This window comes from Tachypleus tridentatus, chromosome 10 (assembly GCF_004210375.1).
Source record: "Tachypleus tridentatus isolate NWPU-2018 chromosome 10, ASM421037v1, whole genome shotgun sequence".
In the NCBI taxonomy this organism is placed as follows: domain Eukaryota; kingdom Metazoa; phylum Arthropoda; class Merostomata; order Xiphosura; family Limulidae; genus Tachypleus; species Tachypleus tridentatus.
In genome coordinates this window covers 41,492,152-41,513,081 of record NC_134834.1, presented here as the reverse complement: position 1 = coordinate 41,513,081, position 20,930 = coordinate 41,492,152, and the positions used below count along the sequence as shown (strand labels likewise).

General features: G+C 31.6%; 1 protein-coding gene across 3 annotated transcripts in view; it reads left to right on the top strand.

Moving 5' to 3' along the window:
* Positions 1 to 20,930, top strand: part of Cdc23 (cell division cycle protein 23) — a 115,200-nt gene that overhangs the window by 10,339 nt on the left and 83,931 nt on the right. For all 3 annotated transcript variants that reach the window (XM_076461006.1, XM_076461007.1, XM_076461005.1), the window contains exons 2-4: positions 9,177 to 9,255; positions 10,643 to 10,780; positions 16,620 to 16,662. In XM_076461006.1, coding sequence (XP_076317121.1) covers positions 9,177 to 9,255; positions 10,643 to 10,780; positions 16,620 to 16,662 — 260 coding nt within the window. The remainder of the gene's footprint in view (positions 1 to 9,176; positions 9,256 to 10,642; positions 10,781 to 16,619; positions 16,663 to 20,930) is intronic.

Sequence of the window (20,930 nt, the reverse complement as noted above, 5' to 3'; positions counted from 1 at the left end):
TGAATATACTAATGAAGATTTAATCAATATTCATCATCCTGAATAGTTGCTATTCTGAGTTTGTTAAAAAGCAGTTGGGAAGTTTAAAGAACAAAAAAGCTTTGAGTCAAATAATAATTACCAAAGGATTTTGATGAAGGTTAAGGATTGATGTATGAACCACTTGCTCCTATTTTTTCTTAGTTCTTCAATAGATGGTAGATGCAATAAGATTGGATGTTGACTACTGTCACATCTATTTTCATGGGAGATAATAAAAATTGTCCCAGTAATTATAACCTTATGTCAGTGGTGGGAAAAAAGATACTTTGCAGTTATTTAACAAAGTTTAAAATTCTGTTGAATAGTTTGTATGGTTTTACTTGGGGAAAATCTTGCCTTACTAATCTATAGACATTTTGTAAAGAGGTTAGTGCTTATGTAGGTGAGGGTACATGTAACAATATGATATATCTGATAAGTATTTGATATATTTTCACATAAAATATTTGTTTTTATTTATCTTTTATACTTCTTCATGTTAATATTGTTTAGACTCCTGGAGCCAGGGTTCACACTTTTCCAATATTGTGCATATTATTCTTTGGTGAAGTTTTTTTAAAATTAGTGCTTAATGATGTACTTTGTCCTGCATGGTTTGATTAGGCTTAAAAAGTGTCTGTTATTTTCACTTACCTGTAGTTCATCATATAGGTAAGTTGATATTTAGGTTACATATAATGTTTTCTTCAACATACAACATTTGATACACATTTATATCACTACACATTTACTTAAATGTATATTATATTAAGTATTTCATTTTCATAGTTCATTATAATTTGTACTTCTTACAATTAATTTAATTTTTGAGGACCTATGGGGCCTGAGACCTGCCTATCTTTTCCAAATATTGCTTGTCTTTCTCCTACAACTACTGAACCTGTTCAGAACAACCTAGGTTTTGTCAGGTTTCTTCCACCTCATTATCACTTGCCTTTCCAAGCCTTTACTCCAAAATCTGCTAGGCTTAACTTACCTTTTGTTTTTATACATTTCACAGTATAATTTTTCATCCTTTTCCTGAAATTATTTCATGATGAGAATTTTTCTTTCTTTTGGGAGAGAATACTTGCATGCCTTAGCATACCTTCAGGCATGCTTTCTTGATTCTTTGTGCATAGAATCTTTGTTGCATGTAGGAGGGGAGGGAGCAGTTTTTGTTATTTCTATCTGTTTCATCTCTCACTTAGTTTATCAGCTTCATCTTATCCTCTCGACTCTCCTACAAGAACTTTCTACCTTATGTCTCTTTTCTTAGTTATTACACCAATATCTAAGGGGTTTTTTGTGGGATACATTTTTCTCCTCCTTTTCTTGTTGGGGAATTTTCCATCTTTAGTTCTTTCCCTTCACACATGGTTTCTTTGCTTTTGGGATCTTTTAGGGTGAGACATTGTTATGTACTATTTGTTCTTCATCATTCTATTATTTGGGGCTGCTCCTCTTCATATGCATCATGTGATATATTCGTAATGTTATATATAATTTTTTTTTCTTTTAGTGCACTCTCAGTCATTGCCATCTTTATTCATGTTCCATGTCCAGTACCTTCCCATTCTGTACCTGTCCTACCTATGGGTTTCTCCGTTTGTCATGTATGCTCGCCCAGCATGGCCAGGTGGTTAAGGCACTCGACTCGTAATCCGAGGGTCGTGGGTTATAATCTCCTTCACACCAAATATGCTTGCCCTTTCATCCATGTGGGCATTATAATGTGACAGTCAGTCCCACTAATCATTGGCAAAAGAGTAGTCCAAGAGTTGGCAGTGGGTGGTGATGACTAGCTGCCTTTCCTCTAGTCTTACACTGCTAAATTAGGGACAGCTAGTGCAGATAGCCCTCGTGTAGCTTTGTGCGAAATTCAAAACAAAACCAAAACAAATCATCTGTGCTTAGTGCTGATTGAAGTTCTGAATTAGTTGATTCTGCCTCAATCACTTCTTAGTTCTTCTGTGTGTTTTAATATGTATTTGTTCACTATCAGGTGAATATGTCTATAGGACTGAGAAATGCCCATGCTACAAGTTCTAATTTTTTATTTTCCAGGATTCAGTCTCAGGGTTTTTTCATCCTATGATTTGGTTCCAGTTTCATGCCTTGCCCTTTGGACTTGTTTTGGTTCCATATGTCTTTTGGCAGCTTGACCAGCAGGGGCTTTCAGGACAATGGTCTACTGGTGAAATATCTTACCATGTTGACACCCTTGCACTTGTGGCAATCCAATATGCTTTAGTTTTCTTCCTCTTATCCAGATTTTACCAATGTTTCATTCAGACTATCTGATGTTTATAGCTTATATCACTTGCAAAGGGGGTGCTCATTTTTGTTTCCTTTGTGGTAAATGGTAAATCTCCCTTTTGGACTCGCACATCTGGTATGTCCTGTTCTAGATACTTTCATCCTTGTTGCAGATTGCCTTTTCGGTCCAAGTGCACTTTCTTCCAGGGAGTGGCTTCTCAGTCCTCAAATTTTCAATTGCTTTGTCTCATGTTGGGTTCCCCTCTACAGGAAATGTTTGACTTTTCTTAATTTCAAGTTACCTCTTTTGATTTTGGCCTCCAGTGCATCATCTACTCACCCTGTTAATATGTTCAGGCTGAATTAGGTCTAGTTTATAACTTTAGTTTTTTTATTCCAGCACTTTTCTTATCAAGGTAATATTGATTATCCATGTCAATTTGTGTCAGGTCTTTCTAATTGATCCTTTCTGATCAGCACAAATCTGTTTTTCTGGCCATTTTGGCTAGATGTACTCTTTTTGTTCTGGATAAATTTTACTAACCTACACTTTGGGGGCTCAGTTTGAATATTTTTTTATTTTCATATCTTCTACCTTTATTTCCAGTTTACATGCTCTGAGTTGCTTTATTTCTTTCAAGATTTTCTTCCATTAACTCCATCTCCCACAGGTTCTTTTTTTTGCACCACTTCTCTGTTTTTGATTTTCCCACCTCTCCTTTCTTACCCATTGGGTTCAGCTTGTAATTCAATTGGCCATTTTTTCCTTGACTCTTTCTTCCTGTAATCAATTCCTGGTGTCTTCACTCCGTTCAGGCACCTTACCTTTTTATCTGCATCTCAGTCCCACTGTCAATTGATCACTGGGACTACAACTCATACATTCATCTTCCATTATCTCCTTTGAGTAACTCTTTCTTCCTCATCATGATTTGTTACCATTCTTCACTCTTCATCGAGATTGTAATTGGGTAGTTTTGTTTATTTTGTGATATATATTATTTTACAGGGGCCTGTCCAATGCTTCCACCAGGATCTTAATCTATGATGAGTGATGCCTATCTAGACTTGTACTCAAACCCACACTGTAAGGCCATGTTGACTTCACTTTGATAATATCTATGGCTACAAAATACATGTAGTTCATTACAATTGCATAAAGATGGGGTATTTCTCAAGATTGCTCATAGGTTAATCTTAATGATATCCTTTTTCATAAATATGTCTGTTCTGGATTGAATTTGCTCATGGACTTCATAGGTAAAATTGAAGGGGATTGCTGACCATCCCTTAAGTTGAATAAGTTAGACTTTATCTGCTTTTTAGAATAGGGTTTCATGGTTACATATTGCATCGTCTCCAGTGTGAAAGCACCTTTGGGCTCTCCACCATGTTTGCCCCAACCCCCTCCATTTCTTCCAATGGAGTAAGATAGTCTTTACCACTTTCCAGTTCCAAGCCACTGCAGTAATAGACCATGCAGGTATCATCCTTAATGAAAGGTATACAATATAAACAATAAAGACTCTGATCAACTGAGAGTATGATGGTAGTATTTTGCTTGTATAGGTGATGAGATGTCCTCCAAATGGATGTTCCACATCTGTACAAGTTTGTCTGAGTGTACTGTCATAGTGATTGGAATCCCTCATCTTGCCCCCACATAGAAATCAGTTACCAGAGGTTGAGTTTTGGATTTACAGTTATACCAACCAATATATTGTCCATACTCGTGTTGTGCCAACTGAGATCCTTCATCCTACCCCAATGTAGATGTTGATCCCTAGCAGCTAAGTTTTGGATTGAAAGTTGCTCTTTTGTTTCTCTTTCAGCTATTACCTTCAGCACCTGCCTATCCTATACTTGCTGTACCTATGGATTTTTTTCATTTATTATTTTTGCTCAGTGTTGATTGGGGTTCTGCATTGATTGAATCCACCTTAATCACTTTATGTTTCTTCCTTTGTTTTCACGTGTCACATTAGATCACACATGAGTAGGCTGTTTCTGCAGGAATGAGAATACTCTTGGTATGTTTTTATCTTTGATTTTTTTCAACATGTGATTAGGTATCAGTTCCATGCCTTGATCTTTGAATTTGTTTTAGTTTCATGGGTCTTTCGTGGGGCAGTCTACATTTTACCTAACTTATGTATTTGGGGTATTTCACCAACAATATTTGTTGGATGTCTTGCTTCAGTTAACTCATTTCAAATGGGCTAATCTCTTCATATTCTTCTACTCCTTCCATAGTTGGCTTGAGTAATTGGATAAGTTTTCTTGTTATATTCCTCACATTTTAGTCTCTTTGGGAACATCCATTCTCCTCCTTAAATGTGATAAAAAATGTTGTCAGTTATCCAAGCCTTTAATTGAGGTTTTTTTTGTCTTCACTTTCATCCTTCCTTCTTTATTTATGTCTTTTTAGTTCATCATATTCACAATGACTTCAGGTTTACCAGTTTCTTGCTCTGTTATGGATTGTTTCTTTTCTCTGATGTTCATCTCCAGAGGTAAGGGAATGTGGTTCTATCAGTAGGAGGACTCAAGATAATGGTCTCCTTCACACACAGACACTTGTTTATCTAAGGTGCTTTAGTTTACCTTCTTCTACTTCTTGTATAGGTTGACTGATTTTATTTTAGTTTGACTTGTTAATGATGGTGGCTTATATTACATGTCAAGGGGACACTCCTTCTAGTCCCATTTGAAGTAAAAAGGGTTGTTTTTTAACCCACACACTTGACATACATCTTCTGGAAGGTCATGTTTCACGTGCTTTTTCCTCAAAGTTCATTGAATTTCCACATTAAATCTTTGATTCTATCTCGTATAAAATGCAAAGGAATAGTTTGGCTGAACTGAATAAAGGGAGTTTCATGCTTCCATATAGTTTGTTGTACTCTTATTAGTGGAGGGTTAGCACATGATTTTTGTGAGAGAAACAGTGGAATCAGCCATTTACAATAAATTTACAATTTACAATTAAAATTGAAGGGAGATAAAAGGTTGGTGTCATGTTTAAAAATTTTTTTTTTTCATATAGTGGGCATCAATGAATTAAAATAGCTATTTATTTATTGAAAATATATTTCACTGTAGGAAATTATGACTTTTTTAGGAGTTCTCTTTGCTTTTCAGGGCTTATGCCTGTTTGTTTTAAACTAATTCCTGAGGTCTTTCATTTGGAGAATGCATTTGTTAAGTTTGCATTTCCACAACTGTATGGACATTTTGCATCTCCTACACCAGGGGTTGGTAATCTGCAGCTCTTTAAGAAAATTTGTGTGACGCTCAAAATGTATTAGTCTTAAAACAAAACAAATGGCTCATCTTCTTTGAGAGGTTGCTTGATTCCCATCATGGACCTATCCTGAGAAATATCACCTACTCTGATCTTCTGCTTTGGGAGTTTGCTCATTTCAGTTGGTTAGTCAGGCTCTTAAGGTAGTATATCTGATTGATTTGGGAAGTATTACATTGTTCGTGTTTGGGTGTACTCAACTTTGTTTTTACATTTTTACAATGTGTAATTCTCATGTCTTCTATTCTTCCTATGTATGGTGTTTCATCTCTTTTCAGGACTCTTGCCTCTTTTGTTCTTTCTTCTGAACATGTTTTTTTTGTGTCTCCATTAGTGAATTCTGAAAAATCATGAGAATATTACTTCATTGCTTTCATAGCAGCTCTTGGCCTGAGAAAGGCCATGTGGCTTGGATGTTTGACTCACAATCTGAGAGTTACGGGTTTGAATCCCCATCCAATAAACATGCTTGCTGTTTTAGCTGTGTGGATATTATAATGTGATGGTCAATCCCAAGAATTGGTGGTAGGTGGTGATGACTAGCTGCTTTACCCTGTAGCCTTTCACTGCTAAATTAAGAATGACCAGTGCAGATTGCCCTTTTATAACTTTGTGTAAAATTCAAACAAAAAAACAACAAAACTCAATGCAGGTCAAACATTTCTACATGATTCTAAACATCCATCTTACTTTACCCTGCCAATATATAACATTAGTTCATGGATACCTCTCTTGCTGGGTGGGGTGTGGTTCTGAATATTGTCACTATCTTCAGTGTTGGGTCTCTTACAGAGCATTTTTTTCACATAAATGTCATTGAAGTATGAGTAGTTTAAAGGTTTACTACCATTTTTTGTAGCAGCTGTCTGGATATCTTATTTTGAACTATTTTATTTTATTTTTCTATTTTTTTAAGAGTAGCTGTTTTTGCTCTTATCAGCCATTTACCCATGCATTTTATCATAATAAATGGATGATTTATCAATGCTGGTTCATTTGTCACCATTTTCTCCAAGTTATCTGACTCTTCCTCATTTCACTTTCTTTTTTGTATCTGGTGTTTTAACGATGATTAATCTGAATATATGACTGTAGGTTATTTAACTTTTTTTTTTTTATAACCTTACATCATTTCCCTGGGTATTCTTATTTTATTCTTGTGGTTCTGGCATTTGAGCTATTTTAATCAGTTGTTCTCTTCATCCAGTTCTTATAGAATGGAAGCTGTATTTGGTTTTCATAGCTTTTGCATGTCCTGTATTGGAATCTTTGACTGCTACCTGTTCTCTGTATAACTATCTCTGAAGAGATGTGTTACTGATATTTTGTCTTAAATGCCTCCTCCATTCTATCATAAGGGCTGTTTGGTTTTATTCCTAGATTATTCATTTATATCCAATACTTGAAATGCTTGGGAGGATAATCTAATGATTTTCCAATAATTTTTTTTTCCCTTTTTTACTTATACATTGATTCAACCCTGATCATCTCCTTTATTCTATTGAAACAGTTTCCATTTGTCTTAATATTTGACATCATATTTTTCATTTCCCTAGGATTTCATTTTAGATGAACTATCTCCTTCTATATTAACTGCTTGGTTTATACATCCCACCTGGCTTATTCATTCCTGTATGGGAAGTGACTCTTTTCATTTTTCTCATGTCATCTCCCATCGACGTCATTGTCTTACAGTTTTTTTTGCTTTGAATGAGATACTGCAAGTGAGGGATGTGATGACTCTTAACACCTTCTATCACATTACTTACACCATATTGTGATTTCTTCCATCTTTGGAGTTTGTCATTCCAGTCATCATTCTCCAATCTTCCCAGAGGCTGTAAAAAAGCAACTCTTTAATTACTTCATTTTTCTTCCATCTTTCACAAAAAATATCAACAAAAGAACAATTAACAAAAACTGTTTATACTTGAGACCGTGGAATCCACAGTATGATTGGTGTTGCTAAATGGAGGATATTTCACTGTCTATCTCTTTCCAAAAATCCACATCAAGTAGAGGATAACAGAAAATGTTAAGCCTATTTGTTTGTGCTTATTTTTCACTGTTTTATGTAAACTGCTTCATCTGTTTATATATTTTACCTTCCAAATAGCACTGCTGCTTCCAAACAAAACAGTATAGGATCTGGTTTGTGTTCTCACACTTGGCTAGTTCTTGTTTTTCTCCTTTTCACAGTAACTTATTACATAGACTGATAGTGTTGAACCTTGCAGATAATATATTACTTCTTTTCAGTCTACACACTTCTCAGATGTTCTCTCATTGTGAATTCCTCCCTCTCATTTTGCTATGGTAGAAGTGGAGAACCCTTACTACCCTGGTATGAAATTGTTGGGGGGGTCAATATGAGTTTCACCCTTCAGTTGAGCATATTCCCAAAGGTATGAGACTGAGAGGATGTATCTCTCAATCAGAAGTAGGATAATGGTGTCTTACTGGAAATGTAATACAAGCCACTTCCTAAACTATGAACCTGATCATTTCTGGAGGTTGTGATGACCTTGGAATTTTCTCAATATATAAGTTTGAGATGACGTACCTCTATGTCAAAGCATTCTGATAAGTATATCTTGTAAGTATTTATCATATACTGTATGGCTTGGCTTATTAATGTAGCCACATTACACATACGTGGTTATCTTAACCCCCAGAAACATATAGGCCAGTTGAGCAACCTTTACATTTTGCCTATCTTTGTGACACTTTAGCCCTAAGTGGGAGGTTCTTTATAACAGTATAACTTGCTATACTTCTTGTATTGTGCAAATAGTATTATTCCCTGGTTGAAATAAATGTGGTTTCCTACTAACTGATGCTCCTATTAGGATTCTCCTCCTCCTCCACAAAGCCCTTTAGCTTCCCTCTTTGTTGCTCTATTTCCAGAGAGAAACTTGTAAATTTAATTTTTTCCTGTACACTGGTCCCATCATCTTTTATTTACATTTGTTATTTTATTTATTTGTTTTGTGGAAAAGTGAGTAGCATGGAGGATATCTTGCCCTCTTATTAATACAGGAGTATAGTATAATGCTGATTGCATCATAAACTGGTTTGGCACTCATTATTACATTTATAGAATGGTAGAATATATGCAGAACATTTTAAATAGTGCTGTGAGATATTACCTGTTTGTCTTGTGCATTGAGAGTTATCTATCTGAACTACATTTCAAAGTAAAGAAAATGTTAACTTCCTGAGTTTTTCTTGTGCCATTTATATCGTGGAATAATGAGTGTTTTTACAACACTAATAAGTAATATGACTGCCAATTGTATGAATGATTTGATGACAGCTAATCACAGTTTAAATAAACAACTTACAGCTGTGTTCTGGTGCAGTTCATTTTGATAAAGTAGAGGTACAACCACACAAATGTGCATTTTATAAGTATTTTCAGTGCTGCATTCTGAGAATTATTATTTACAAGAAGCTAATTACTAGAAACCAAATACCTTTTAATTAAATTAATTTCAATGTTACCATTGTTTTTCTATGGTTTTCTCTAAACATAAAAAAATGTCAATATGATCAATGAAAAAATATATGTATTTATTTTTTTTGACAACAGGTCAGCAGAGATGTCCTATGCTTTGTCCAGTATTCAGATCCCACCAGAAGAAGATCCCCATTTCACCCAGGAAAACCCTGTGAGAATAATTTTTTCTACTTAACAGTATTGCCCTGGTTTGCTTAAATGATAATTTGTTCTCTGCATATCTCACAAAAACAATAACAGTATGTGGAATCTGTCTATGTACATATGATGCTACTATTACCAATTTTAAGATAGTAGTTTTCCATATTCTTTTATAGTATACATTTTTCTGTTTAAAAGTATTATCATTTTTCACATTGCACTGTTGAAATGTTATTCCTGTATGGTGTTCTTGTGCAAAACTGGGATATGTATAAGTTATCACAATAACAGTGTAATACAAAAAAAAATTTGTTTGCACAAAAACAATATTAGTGCAGCAAAGAAATGATTAAAACACATGTTAAACAAGAAATAAGTTATCACACATGAAATATGCTGGGCCTTAATGTGGCACTGACCACTTTCATTGTAGTGCTAGTCTTAAGACTTCTGATGTAGGTAGTTTCCATATTTCATATGAAATATTAAAATTTTCTTTTTAGTTCTTCTTTATGTTTTGAATAAGCAGGTAAGATTCATAATGTTAAATTATATAAGTATAGTCTACACCATTTCAAATATTTTTCATATATTAATTTGTAGAAAAATTACAAGGGTGTTTTTTTTTCATAACTTCAGACTAACTGTTTGTTAATCTTTCATGCTCTCACTATTATGTTAGCCATGGCTACATGGCCGTTTATATAATGCTACAATTCATGGGCATACTTACCATTATATTTTTGTCCAAACTGTTAAACAAAGTAAATAATACCATACATCTATGTATATATACAGTATGTGCACTTTTAAGTTAAAAAAACTTGTGCATTTTGAGTTACATCTAATGTAGGTAACTGTCAGCCTAAGTTGTTGTTGTTTTTTTATAACTTGCCTACTGATTTTGAGTTACATCTAATGTAGGTAACTGTCAGCCTAAGTTGTTGTTGTTTTTTTATAACTTGCCTACTGTCATTATTAGAAGATTAATCTTAAAACTTATAAATACACTAAATTAAGAAATTATATATTTTCACTACTATTCCATGACACTAATTATTTTTTAATGTATAGTGCATTATTAAATTCCATCTTTAAACTTTGTTTAAATTTAATGTTAATCTGTTTTAAGCATGCAGTATCTTATATAGTTAATTGTTAGTCAACTTGATTTAATACATATACCAACCTACCATTAAAGGGAGCTGAGTTTAATTTGTTGTTGACCAACCTAAAAACTTGGAAATGCTCTATATAGAAATGTGCATGTATAATATTTTCACTAAAAAACTGTTTTTACCTGTATTTCTTTTACCTTAATATCACTTCTTTGTCTAAATTACTGAGAGAACATAAATTAATAAAGTAACAAAATTTTCTCTTTTTTTTTCTTTCAGGACTCAATGAAGGAATGGGATAAATACCTTTTAGCAAAAAGTTATTTTGATGTACAGGAATATGACAGAGCTGCTTATTTTTCACAGGATTGTGTTTCTCCCAAGACACACTTTCTTCATTTATATTCAAGATATTTGGTGAGTTACAGATGTTACTTGATTGAAATAAGTTGTCATTCTTTCCATCACTTTTTATTAATACGTTTAAATATTACTTCAAGAAGCATTTTGAATTTCAAACTAGTGGACTAAAGTTTGTGTAACTGTATTTACACGCTTGTGTACATGTGGTTGAAATCATTATAGTAGATTTTGTTACCATTAATATAGCCTTGTTTTAGATACATATAAAAAATTTAGTAATACTGAGAAATATAGGTGGAAAACTTACAGTTGCATTGATGATATTTCATTTTCTCTTTTTAAGCCAAAATTTTAATTTAGTTCTATTCTCTTCATTGAAATAAATATAATATATACTTTATGGAAGTTTGAATGATGAAAAGCTAATTAGTAATAACAGGATTGTCATTAGCAGCTATGTTGAGAAGCACTGCTGTAGTTTATCTCTCTAAAATTAAGGATTGTTAACACAGAATTTGTTTTTCTTCTGCTTGTTTGTAGGTTGCAGTTTTTTTCTAGTATCAGAAATTGTGTGAGGCATTAAACTGTAGAACCATTTGTATTTTCCATAATATATACTTACTTAATATATACTTTCCATAATATAGCCTTGTTTTAGATACATATAAAAAATTTAGTAATACTGAGAAATATAGGTGGAAAACTTACAGTTGCATTGATGATATTTCATTTTCTCTTTTTAAGCCAAAATTTTAATTTAGTTCTATTCTCTTCATTGAAATAAATATAATATATACTTTATGGAAGTTTGAATGATGAAAAGCTAATTAGTAATAACAGGATTGTCATTAGCAGCTATGTTGAGAAGCACTGCTGTAGTTTATCTCTCTAAAATTAAGGATTGTTAACACAGAATTTGTTTTTCTTCTGCTTGTTTGTAGGTTGCAGTTTTTTTCTAGTATCAGAAATTGTGTGAGGCATTAAACTGTAGAACCATTTGTATTTTCCATAATATATACCTAATTTAAATGATAATTATAAAATAAACTGTTTTATGTAAACTCTTTATTTCTAAGTTAATCAATCATTCAGAGTTAATTTCTTCACCCACTGCAAATGTTAGTGAAGGCTTAATCCATTTTCATTATTTCATCCTTTTCTAGGTTGAAGCATACCTTGTTTTAACCTACTCACATAAGGTAAACTGGTTTCAAGGAACTTATCTGTAACCCAGAATTAACAAAAGCAGTGCATTTAATCATTTTATGATTAGAGTTGAATGATTAAGTCACTTTCCTAAGAGCAGCAGTTACATCAATTGGTGTCACTTAAACTAATAGATCATTTGAAATTACAGTTATACCTCATAATTGAAATTGTTTCTGATTAATACTAAGTTTGTAACAGTATACATATTATTAACTTTTATTGTTTTATTGTCCTTTGAACCATGTATAACTTATGTCTTCACTATTATAAGTTGTAAATCACTTGGGGAACTTGCAACTCACATTACTCATGAGCTACTATGAGCTGTTCACATGAGTGCCTCATGAAACATTATTATTATTTATCTTACCAAATCTAATGTTGACTAACCTGAAAGGATCCATAATTTTACATTTTAGTTACTTTTTAACATAAAGAATAAACATGAGAAACAAGAAATGAAATATTTGGCCAATCTTTTTTTATCTTGCTGTTGATTGTCAAAGAGAGTTAATCCTAATTTTGTTATACTAATGATAGCATTACACTTAACTTTTATTTAACCCTTACATGATGGGTTGGGTATAATATACACGAGTGTATCTACACATTTGTACACATTAAGTATTTGTTCTATAATTTTTGATACAGCATGTGTATCTGCACAAAATTGGGTAGACTTTTAATGAGGATTACAAGTTTTTGTACACAAAAAAATCAGATTTTTAATGAAATATTTTTACTACGGATTTGTTTGTGAAAATATAGTCTGTTTTGTTACTATTTTGAGTACAAAATGATTTCATGTTACGATAACTATTCTTCATCCCCAAAATATTGAATATTATTTGCATAATCTCTGAAATTTCCTAATTACATTTTAAATGTTTGTGTTTAGTAAGACTGTTATTTTCTATACTCTAACTATACATGGGGTGTGTGTCACTTGACAAACGTTGTAACTATCATAAAAAAATTAGGAAATAATTATAAATTATGCTTTTGTTATGCTAGAATGACTACATAATATAACACAAAAATACGAGTGTTCAGTTTAAGTAGCTTAAGTGTAATAGCACTGTACATATTTATTATTTTTTATTATGTTGACCTTCCAGTCATGCCTAGCTAACATTACATTACTTACATTGATAAGGTGCACATGTCACACATCCAATAATATAAAGCTGATCTTTAGTTTTTCCTGTCTTGGCTATGTTTTACTGGACTAGTATTATGTAATATAAAGTCACATTTCAGTTATTATACATTATGTATGTATGTAGAGTATTACTGTTTATAAATAAATTATTAAACTTATTTTTCTTAAAATATAGAACAACAAATTAAGAAGTAAAGCAAACAATTATTTCTTCTTGCTACAACCTTTGAATTCAGTTGCTGCTGGACATAGGTTGCTAAGCCTTTTAAATTTTGCATATGAAGGTTATCAACCAACATTTTTTTATGTTTTATACATACAATTAAATAACCAAAAAAATCATGAATAACAACACTGATGCCGTAGAATTACACTATAAGTTATTAAGCTTAGTAACTAAAATGTATTTGGATTTATAAAAAATAGGAAACTTTGAGCAGACAAAAGACACAACCTGTCTTCTCGAAACCTTTGTTTAAAAGAACGTGGTAGCCTTTTCACAGGTGAAAACAGCCGGGAAAACCACTAGGGAACATTCTAAGTTGTTGATAGGTTATTTGCATGTCGTATATTGAAGTAAGTGTGTAAAAGGAACATTTTCAAAAATGGAGAAAGGTGAATGAGGCTATGTTTTATGCAGTACATAAGCCATATCTTAGCAAAATAAATAGATAGAAGTTCTTATTTTATATTCTAACTTGATAATATTAGTAATTTGAGTTCCTAATTTGTAAAAAAGCAACTATAGGCTTAGTATTTTGACATCACAAACACCTATTTTTAAACTGCTGCATTTAACATGCAATGTGACTCACTGAAATCAATATTTTATATTTATATTTTATCTATGTTTAATATTTACTTTTAAATTAAAAAAGTACACTCGTATAATATTAAAGTTTGAATTACTGTCTACAATTTAATTCCAAACATACTGATATAAATTCATAAAATAGTAGTTTAATAAAATTTTGAATGCAAGGCAACAAATGCAATGACATGATCTTTAACCCATGACCCATCATGAAAGGGTTAACTAAACAAAAAGTAGATAAATTTTCCTATCTTTTAAAATTTTTCTGGCTTTCTAACTGTGGAACAACAATCATTACAAATTCATCCAAGCTAGTTGTTAACTTTTATATGGGAATGATGTTGGTACTCTGAGTGAAAATGATAATTAGTTCAGAGCATGTCATTATACAATACATCACTTGATAGATGAAAATATGTTGGTTATAGGTAATGTGTAATTAAATATATGATAGAACTGTTAATGGATTATGAAAGAGAGGATGTGACACGTAGATGTTGCAGGAGGGGTCTGATTTTCTATTTACTAGCTCTGTAACTAAACAAAATTGAAGACTATAAGAAATATTGTTGCCTCTGCACTGAAGATTCTACAGAAAGTAATTTACCTTTCATTTCCTTCTTTTTTAAAAGGTGATGAACATAATAAAAGAGAATATGTCATGTGGGGCACTCAAGGATAAATTCTGGATTTTTAAAAATATTATGCCAGGCATAATTAAGAACTTAAAACTTATATACCATTAACATATGGATTATTAGCTAATTATTCTAATTGGTACAACATAAACAAAAGGTAGTTTAATAACATTTTTAATGTAAGATGCTAAAACCTTGTGCCATTTGCAGTAAAGGATACCCATGGCAAAAGGGTTAATCAAATCATTTAGCATATAATATCAAATTCCCATCTATAATGATGAATAGCTACTTTAAAAACATGATTGTTTACTGATACTCATTTATTAACCTATGATAATGTGAGTTACTTAATTTTCCAATGATTTACCAAGATGGTTGTACATTGTTTGCATTGGATTACTTCCAGCTGTATTTTAAAGATGAAAAGTGAAAGCATAGATTGATGTGTCAGCATGTTGTACTTTGTTAATTACATCTATGTGAAGGTGTTCTCTGAATACCCAAGTGTAGCAACTACATTGTGTTAATCCAGGTGTATATAATGTTGAAATAGTTGGGAAGTAAACTAGGAAATGGGTCAAAGAATTATCTTTAATAAAGAAAGAAAAAACTGTTGGCTTAATTCTGAACTGGAATATGTTTTTTACAGCTATTTTACATTGTTTCATAATGTGTAAAATATTTCGGAGAACTAAAACAATTCTGTAAAGTGCAATAAGAAACATAAGATTTTAATTTTGAGTAAAATTTTCCATGATCAAACTTGGTAGACTTTTTCATGATCTTTAGTTTTAAAGTTACTTTAAAAAATGCAATACATTTACAATATGTAATAGTTGGTGTGAACCATTCAAATTCCACAGATAGAGAATCCTGTAAGAAAATCAGTTGAAAAACAAAGTAACTGAAACTAGGATTTTAATAAAAGATAAAGGTATACTAAAAGAAGAAAATTCATAAAAATTTTAATATTTTTTATTCATTCCAACCACTCCATTTCAAAGAAGAAAATAATATATTTTATGAATTTTTCAGATATTTGTTCTTCTAAAAAATAGATGTGGTTTTTCAACAGAAAAATTGTTTTATAATTAGAAAGAGCTCTAATAACTAATGATAAGTCTTAGAGTCTTCTTTCTTATGCCTGTGAATAATGAAAGATCTGTAGAGTAAACTCTAATGGTAAAATATTAAATTATTGCCTTTGTTTAGTGTTAAACCACTACAATGTTTTAATAGCTATCATGGAAAGTATATTTTGTACATTGAAAATTTTCTGTTTATAGTAACCATATTGTAATACACATAAATAGCAGAGGTTTAAATTAACTGTTAATGAAATATTCACTATGTCCTCCTTGCTATGATTTTAAATAATGACATTACATAGAACACTTTGAATTGTGTCTTTAGAAATTACGTATAACTCCTTAGTTACTGGATCATTAAGCTCCTATTTACTATTTTGGTTGGTTAATGAATAAACTCGGAGATATTAAGAGTTGAAGTCAGGTGATAGTTGAGGTCGAGATAACCCATATCCATAGATGTAAGGTATCCTGTCAAAAGGGCATTATAAATTGTTCTTTATATATTGAATGAATAAACAATATCTTTTTTATATTGTCAGTTCTGAAAAAAATAGAAAATGGGCAAATCAAAGTGAACAAATCTTTAAGTTCATATACAATTATATTATTTAAACATATCCTTTTGAAATTAAGAAATTAAAGCTTATATAATATTAATAGTTGATTTAACTATGTTTTAATGCCAAGTTGATTCATATATAATTTTAATAAAGTAGTTTCATTAGATTTTTAATGTAACTATAAAAGGTTGTGAAGAAGGTTAAAAGCAGTTATTAATATAATATTAATAGTTGATTTAACTATGTTTTAATGCCAAGTTGATTCATATATAATTTTAATAAAGTAGTTTCATTAGATTTTTAATGTAACTATAAAAGGTTGTGAAGAAGGTTAAAAGCAGTTGTTTGTTTTTATTATTGCTAGTAATTAACTTTTTTATTTTCAGTTAATAAATAGTTTTGTCTGCTTTTTTCAGTCTGGGGAGAAGAAGAAGTTGGATGATATGGTGGACACTGTTGGTAAGGCTTCTGAAAAATATTATTAAAAATATTTTAGAACATCTCTCACATTTTAAACACTTGAAATAGCATATTTTTGTCATACAGCTAATATAGAGTATATTCTTACATTACTCTATACAATGTAGAATATATTATGATAATATGATTTATGTCACTGTACAATATATTTATACACTGTGTTCCTAAATCACTGTTGAACATGTGGAATACATTATAGTCTTATTTATTAAGGCTAAAAGATCTATTCCGTTATTATTTGGTAGATATTATTTTTGATATTTGATTTGTCAAGGTAGTAGAACTTTTTGACAGTTGAATAGTCAAAAATTTCATATTTACCAGAATTAGTGTAATATAAAATGTACTGTAAGTTCTGGTGAGTAAGGAGTTATACATAACAGAGTAGCACACAGAAAGTATATTAATTAATAATTTTATCATCGTGTAGTATTAATAACACTGATGAGTTTGGTTTTTTTGTAAAAATTACAGTTGTTGTTAAACTCAAGTAATAGTAGCTTACATTTTATTGGTTTTGTTAATATTTTCTTATGTTAAATCACATTAGAATGAAATTGAACTGAAATCATTTTGTGTAGTAGGTAAATATTACTATTTTTAAAGCAGATATTGAAATCTTTATCTGTCTGATGTATTATACTTTAACTGATCTTTGATAAACTAGTCATTGGTAATCCTAGTGTTTTAAAGTATTTCAGTATTCACTTAAAATTTGTTGCAGTTTTTTAGTCTTAACTATGCTTATTTTTCAAAAGAGTATGCAATGGAGTAGAAGAAACTACTTTTCCTTCCTCATCATATGAAATTAATGCTCAACAGGATTTACACTTCACTTTAAAATCATCAATTACTTTAAAGTAATCCTACAAAGAACTTGTGATAATCAGTGAATAGAGGAGTTATCACTGAATCACTCTTCACATCACTTATAGCAGTCTTAATTTGAGTTTCAGGGGTCAATGTGTATACTGCAAATGACTTGTCTTTTCTTCTTTTTACTAATTATTGCTAAAACAACACCTGCTCACATGTTACAACTTTTACTTAGCACAGGATGTATTGCAGGGTGAGATTTAAACCAGTATTGGACATGTTCAGACAAGATTAATCTGGTCATAAAATTCTAATTTATAGCAGTACATACAGTACTGTACAAAAGTGTCACAACAGTAGAATATTCTGTCATTATTTCCCTTTTAAGGGACTAATTCTTTCATGCCATTATACAGGATGTTCGGAAAGTCACTGTGCATTTATATATTTATTAACAGACATGTTTCAATATAGAATACAGGAAGTAAATATGAATGACAATTACACACAATGTTGAAAGTGATCCCCGTTGGCATCAATACAGGCCTGGATCCTTCTTATTTTGTTTCTAAACACTGCTATCAGTTGCTGGCTTGAAATAGACTGAATAAAATATGATTACAAAAGTGCACAGTGACTTTCCGAACACCCTGTAGAATGTAAATTTCAACATTATGATAATGCTCCACTAATCACTGTTGTCAATTCAAAAAGATACTTAGATTGATAAAGCTTAACACAGTGGCCTTGTTAGTGAAACAAGACTTAATACAGTTAGGTGCATGATTTAACTAAGTCTCCCATTTTGTTCTATGATAAATCTTTATTTTTCTTTTCATACCATAACATATAGTTCAAATGAAGTAAACAATGATTAAGCAAATATTTCCTAAGCTTTTTATCTCAGTAGTGGCACTATCTTACAGCTTCACTGTTGCACCTCATTGAAATGTTCAATGAACCCTAGAGGTTGGACTGTCTAACCTCAGAACTAAGTATTATACAGCCTATTCCTAAGTCAAGGCAATTAACTGCCTGAAATTCATATGAAAGTTGTTCAGATTATCTTTTAGTATACCCTTGAATGTTATAGGAGTGATCTGTTTCACCTCATTCATGGGGAAATGTAACCATTGCTAAATGCCTTCTTTCATGAATTTTTTACCACCACATGACATTGTAGAGCATTGCAAATGGTCTGGAGATCCCTGCTTTAGTTTGGCAAAACAATATAGTGTACTTTGCAGCTTACCTATCAATTCTGCTTGAAAATAGACTTTTCTGTGATCCATGGCTATACAGTACACCTTCTAACTCTAGAGGCTTACCACTACCCCATGATCAGTTCACTTTCTAATTAAGTGCCTGCAGTCTCTCTCATCTTGTCTCAGGTGACTCTAACCGGAATTGATAGTGGCAATTATTGTCTGGCAAAGGCCTTGAAGTTTTATATAGACTGCTCCATTCAGTCTCAGATTTGCCAGACACCACACCACCTCAACCATCCTCAGGGAGAGAACTTATGTCATCAATCTGGGAGCACCAGATATCAATGGTTCTTTTTCCTGAGTTTTCAGCTATAGTAAGACAGAAGTCATTGGCTTTTGGAACCTCGACAAAAGTGAAAAGTCCAGGCAATTATCTCTTCTCAGTTACTGACTCTTTCTCTTCATTATGAGTCCTTCTATTTGTGAAAAATGCTATTTAATTCACTAAAAGACCTTTCTTAAACTTGAAGCACAGGAATTCAGTAAACATGCAAATTCAGCAAGAAACGTTTCTCTTTTATATCAAGTCAGGTAAAATTAAATTACCTTTAGAGGAATGAGGTAAAACTGTTTAATAAAAGGAGATTTGATCAAATACCAATCACAAGGTAATGCTAAATTTCTGAGCAACTCAGGTTTGAAAATGGATGAAATAAAAACTTGGACACAATGTGAAACATGAAATTAACAGTCTTTATAAGAGCAAATATAAAACAAAAACACTGTGTGTGTGTGTGTACTTGTTTTTAATATAGAATGATTACTTCTACTGGATTTTTCATATTCAATTTCTTTAGTTGAATGCATGTACTGAACTGACTAATTAAAGCATTATTCACTTTGCCAGAAATGCCATATTTATTCATGGTAACTAGCACTTGATTGGTCATTCTCATTCAGACACAGTTGAGGCCATAGTCTCATGATATTGGCTGAATGCCAAAAATTGGTGAAAATGTTAAAAGCATTGAGATAATTCATTTTCTTACAAAGAATACACTGATGTTTAAAAATCAAATGCATTATAGTAAACTAATTAATTTCTCTATGAGATATATTTGTAGATTGATATCTTAAAAAACAGAATCCAGATGTTGGTCTGATTTACCTTACTCTATAGAATATATTTTTGCATCACTATTTCAGAAGTAGGCTACATTATGATAATTATACATTTTGTGTCTTAGATCCATTATGTCTTAATATCATAATGAAAGTAGATGATGATGGTTCAAACAACAAAAGTTTGAATGTTCTTTTGAGTGATCCCCTTTTTATCACTAAGACTGAATTATTTGTTAGATTTTCTAGTGATGAGTAGTCTGTGTGGTCCAGTGGCTGGAATTATAGATTTAAATTGCAACACAATATTTGTTTCAATAAAGTATATTATGAAGCCAAGGATGTAAACTTTTAAATGTTGGAAGAGTGTCTCGCCACAGTTTGTCCTAAAATGTGTGAAGACTGTTGTGATATCAATATTTTCAATGCTGATGAAACAGGACTTTACTTCATATTGACATTTGTTAAAACTTTAAAATTTAATATGAAACATGTGTTGGTAAGAAACATGATAAGAATCACGTTACAATTCTTGTTTATGATAACATGTAGGGAAAAGAAAAGAGAAATGTAATGGTTATCATAAAGATCTAAGATATTTCAAAATGTAAAAAGCATGCCTATAAGATATAGTTCCAACAAAGCATGATGATGTCAGATTTATTTGAAGATGAGCTAAAATGTTGGGATCAGGAACTATATGGACAAAATATAAGATTTTTTATTCATAAGCAATTGCCCAGTACACCCAAGGATTAAAGACTTGTATGACATCAAATTGAGCTACCTTCTGCAAACAGCACAAGCATATTGCAGCCAATGGATCAAAGAGTGATGAGTCTAAAATGTCATTTTTGCAAGTTGATTTTGCTGAGGATGATTGAATGCATTGAAAAGAAACAGGATCACACAATTACATTTTGATGCAATTTAGAATGTTAACAAAACATGGAGAAGAGTCACGGAGAAAACTGTCCATAAGTGTTTCTGTCATGCTGTATTCAAACCAATGGAACCTGATACCATTATTGATGATGATGAGTTGCCTTTGTTGAAGTGGATGTAGAAAATGAGCAACAGCAGGTTTGCCACATTTGATTA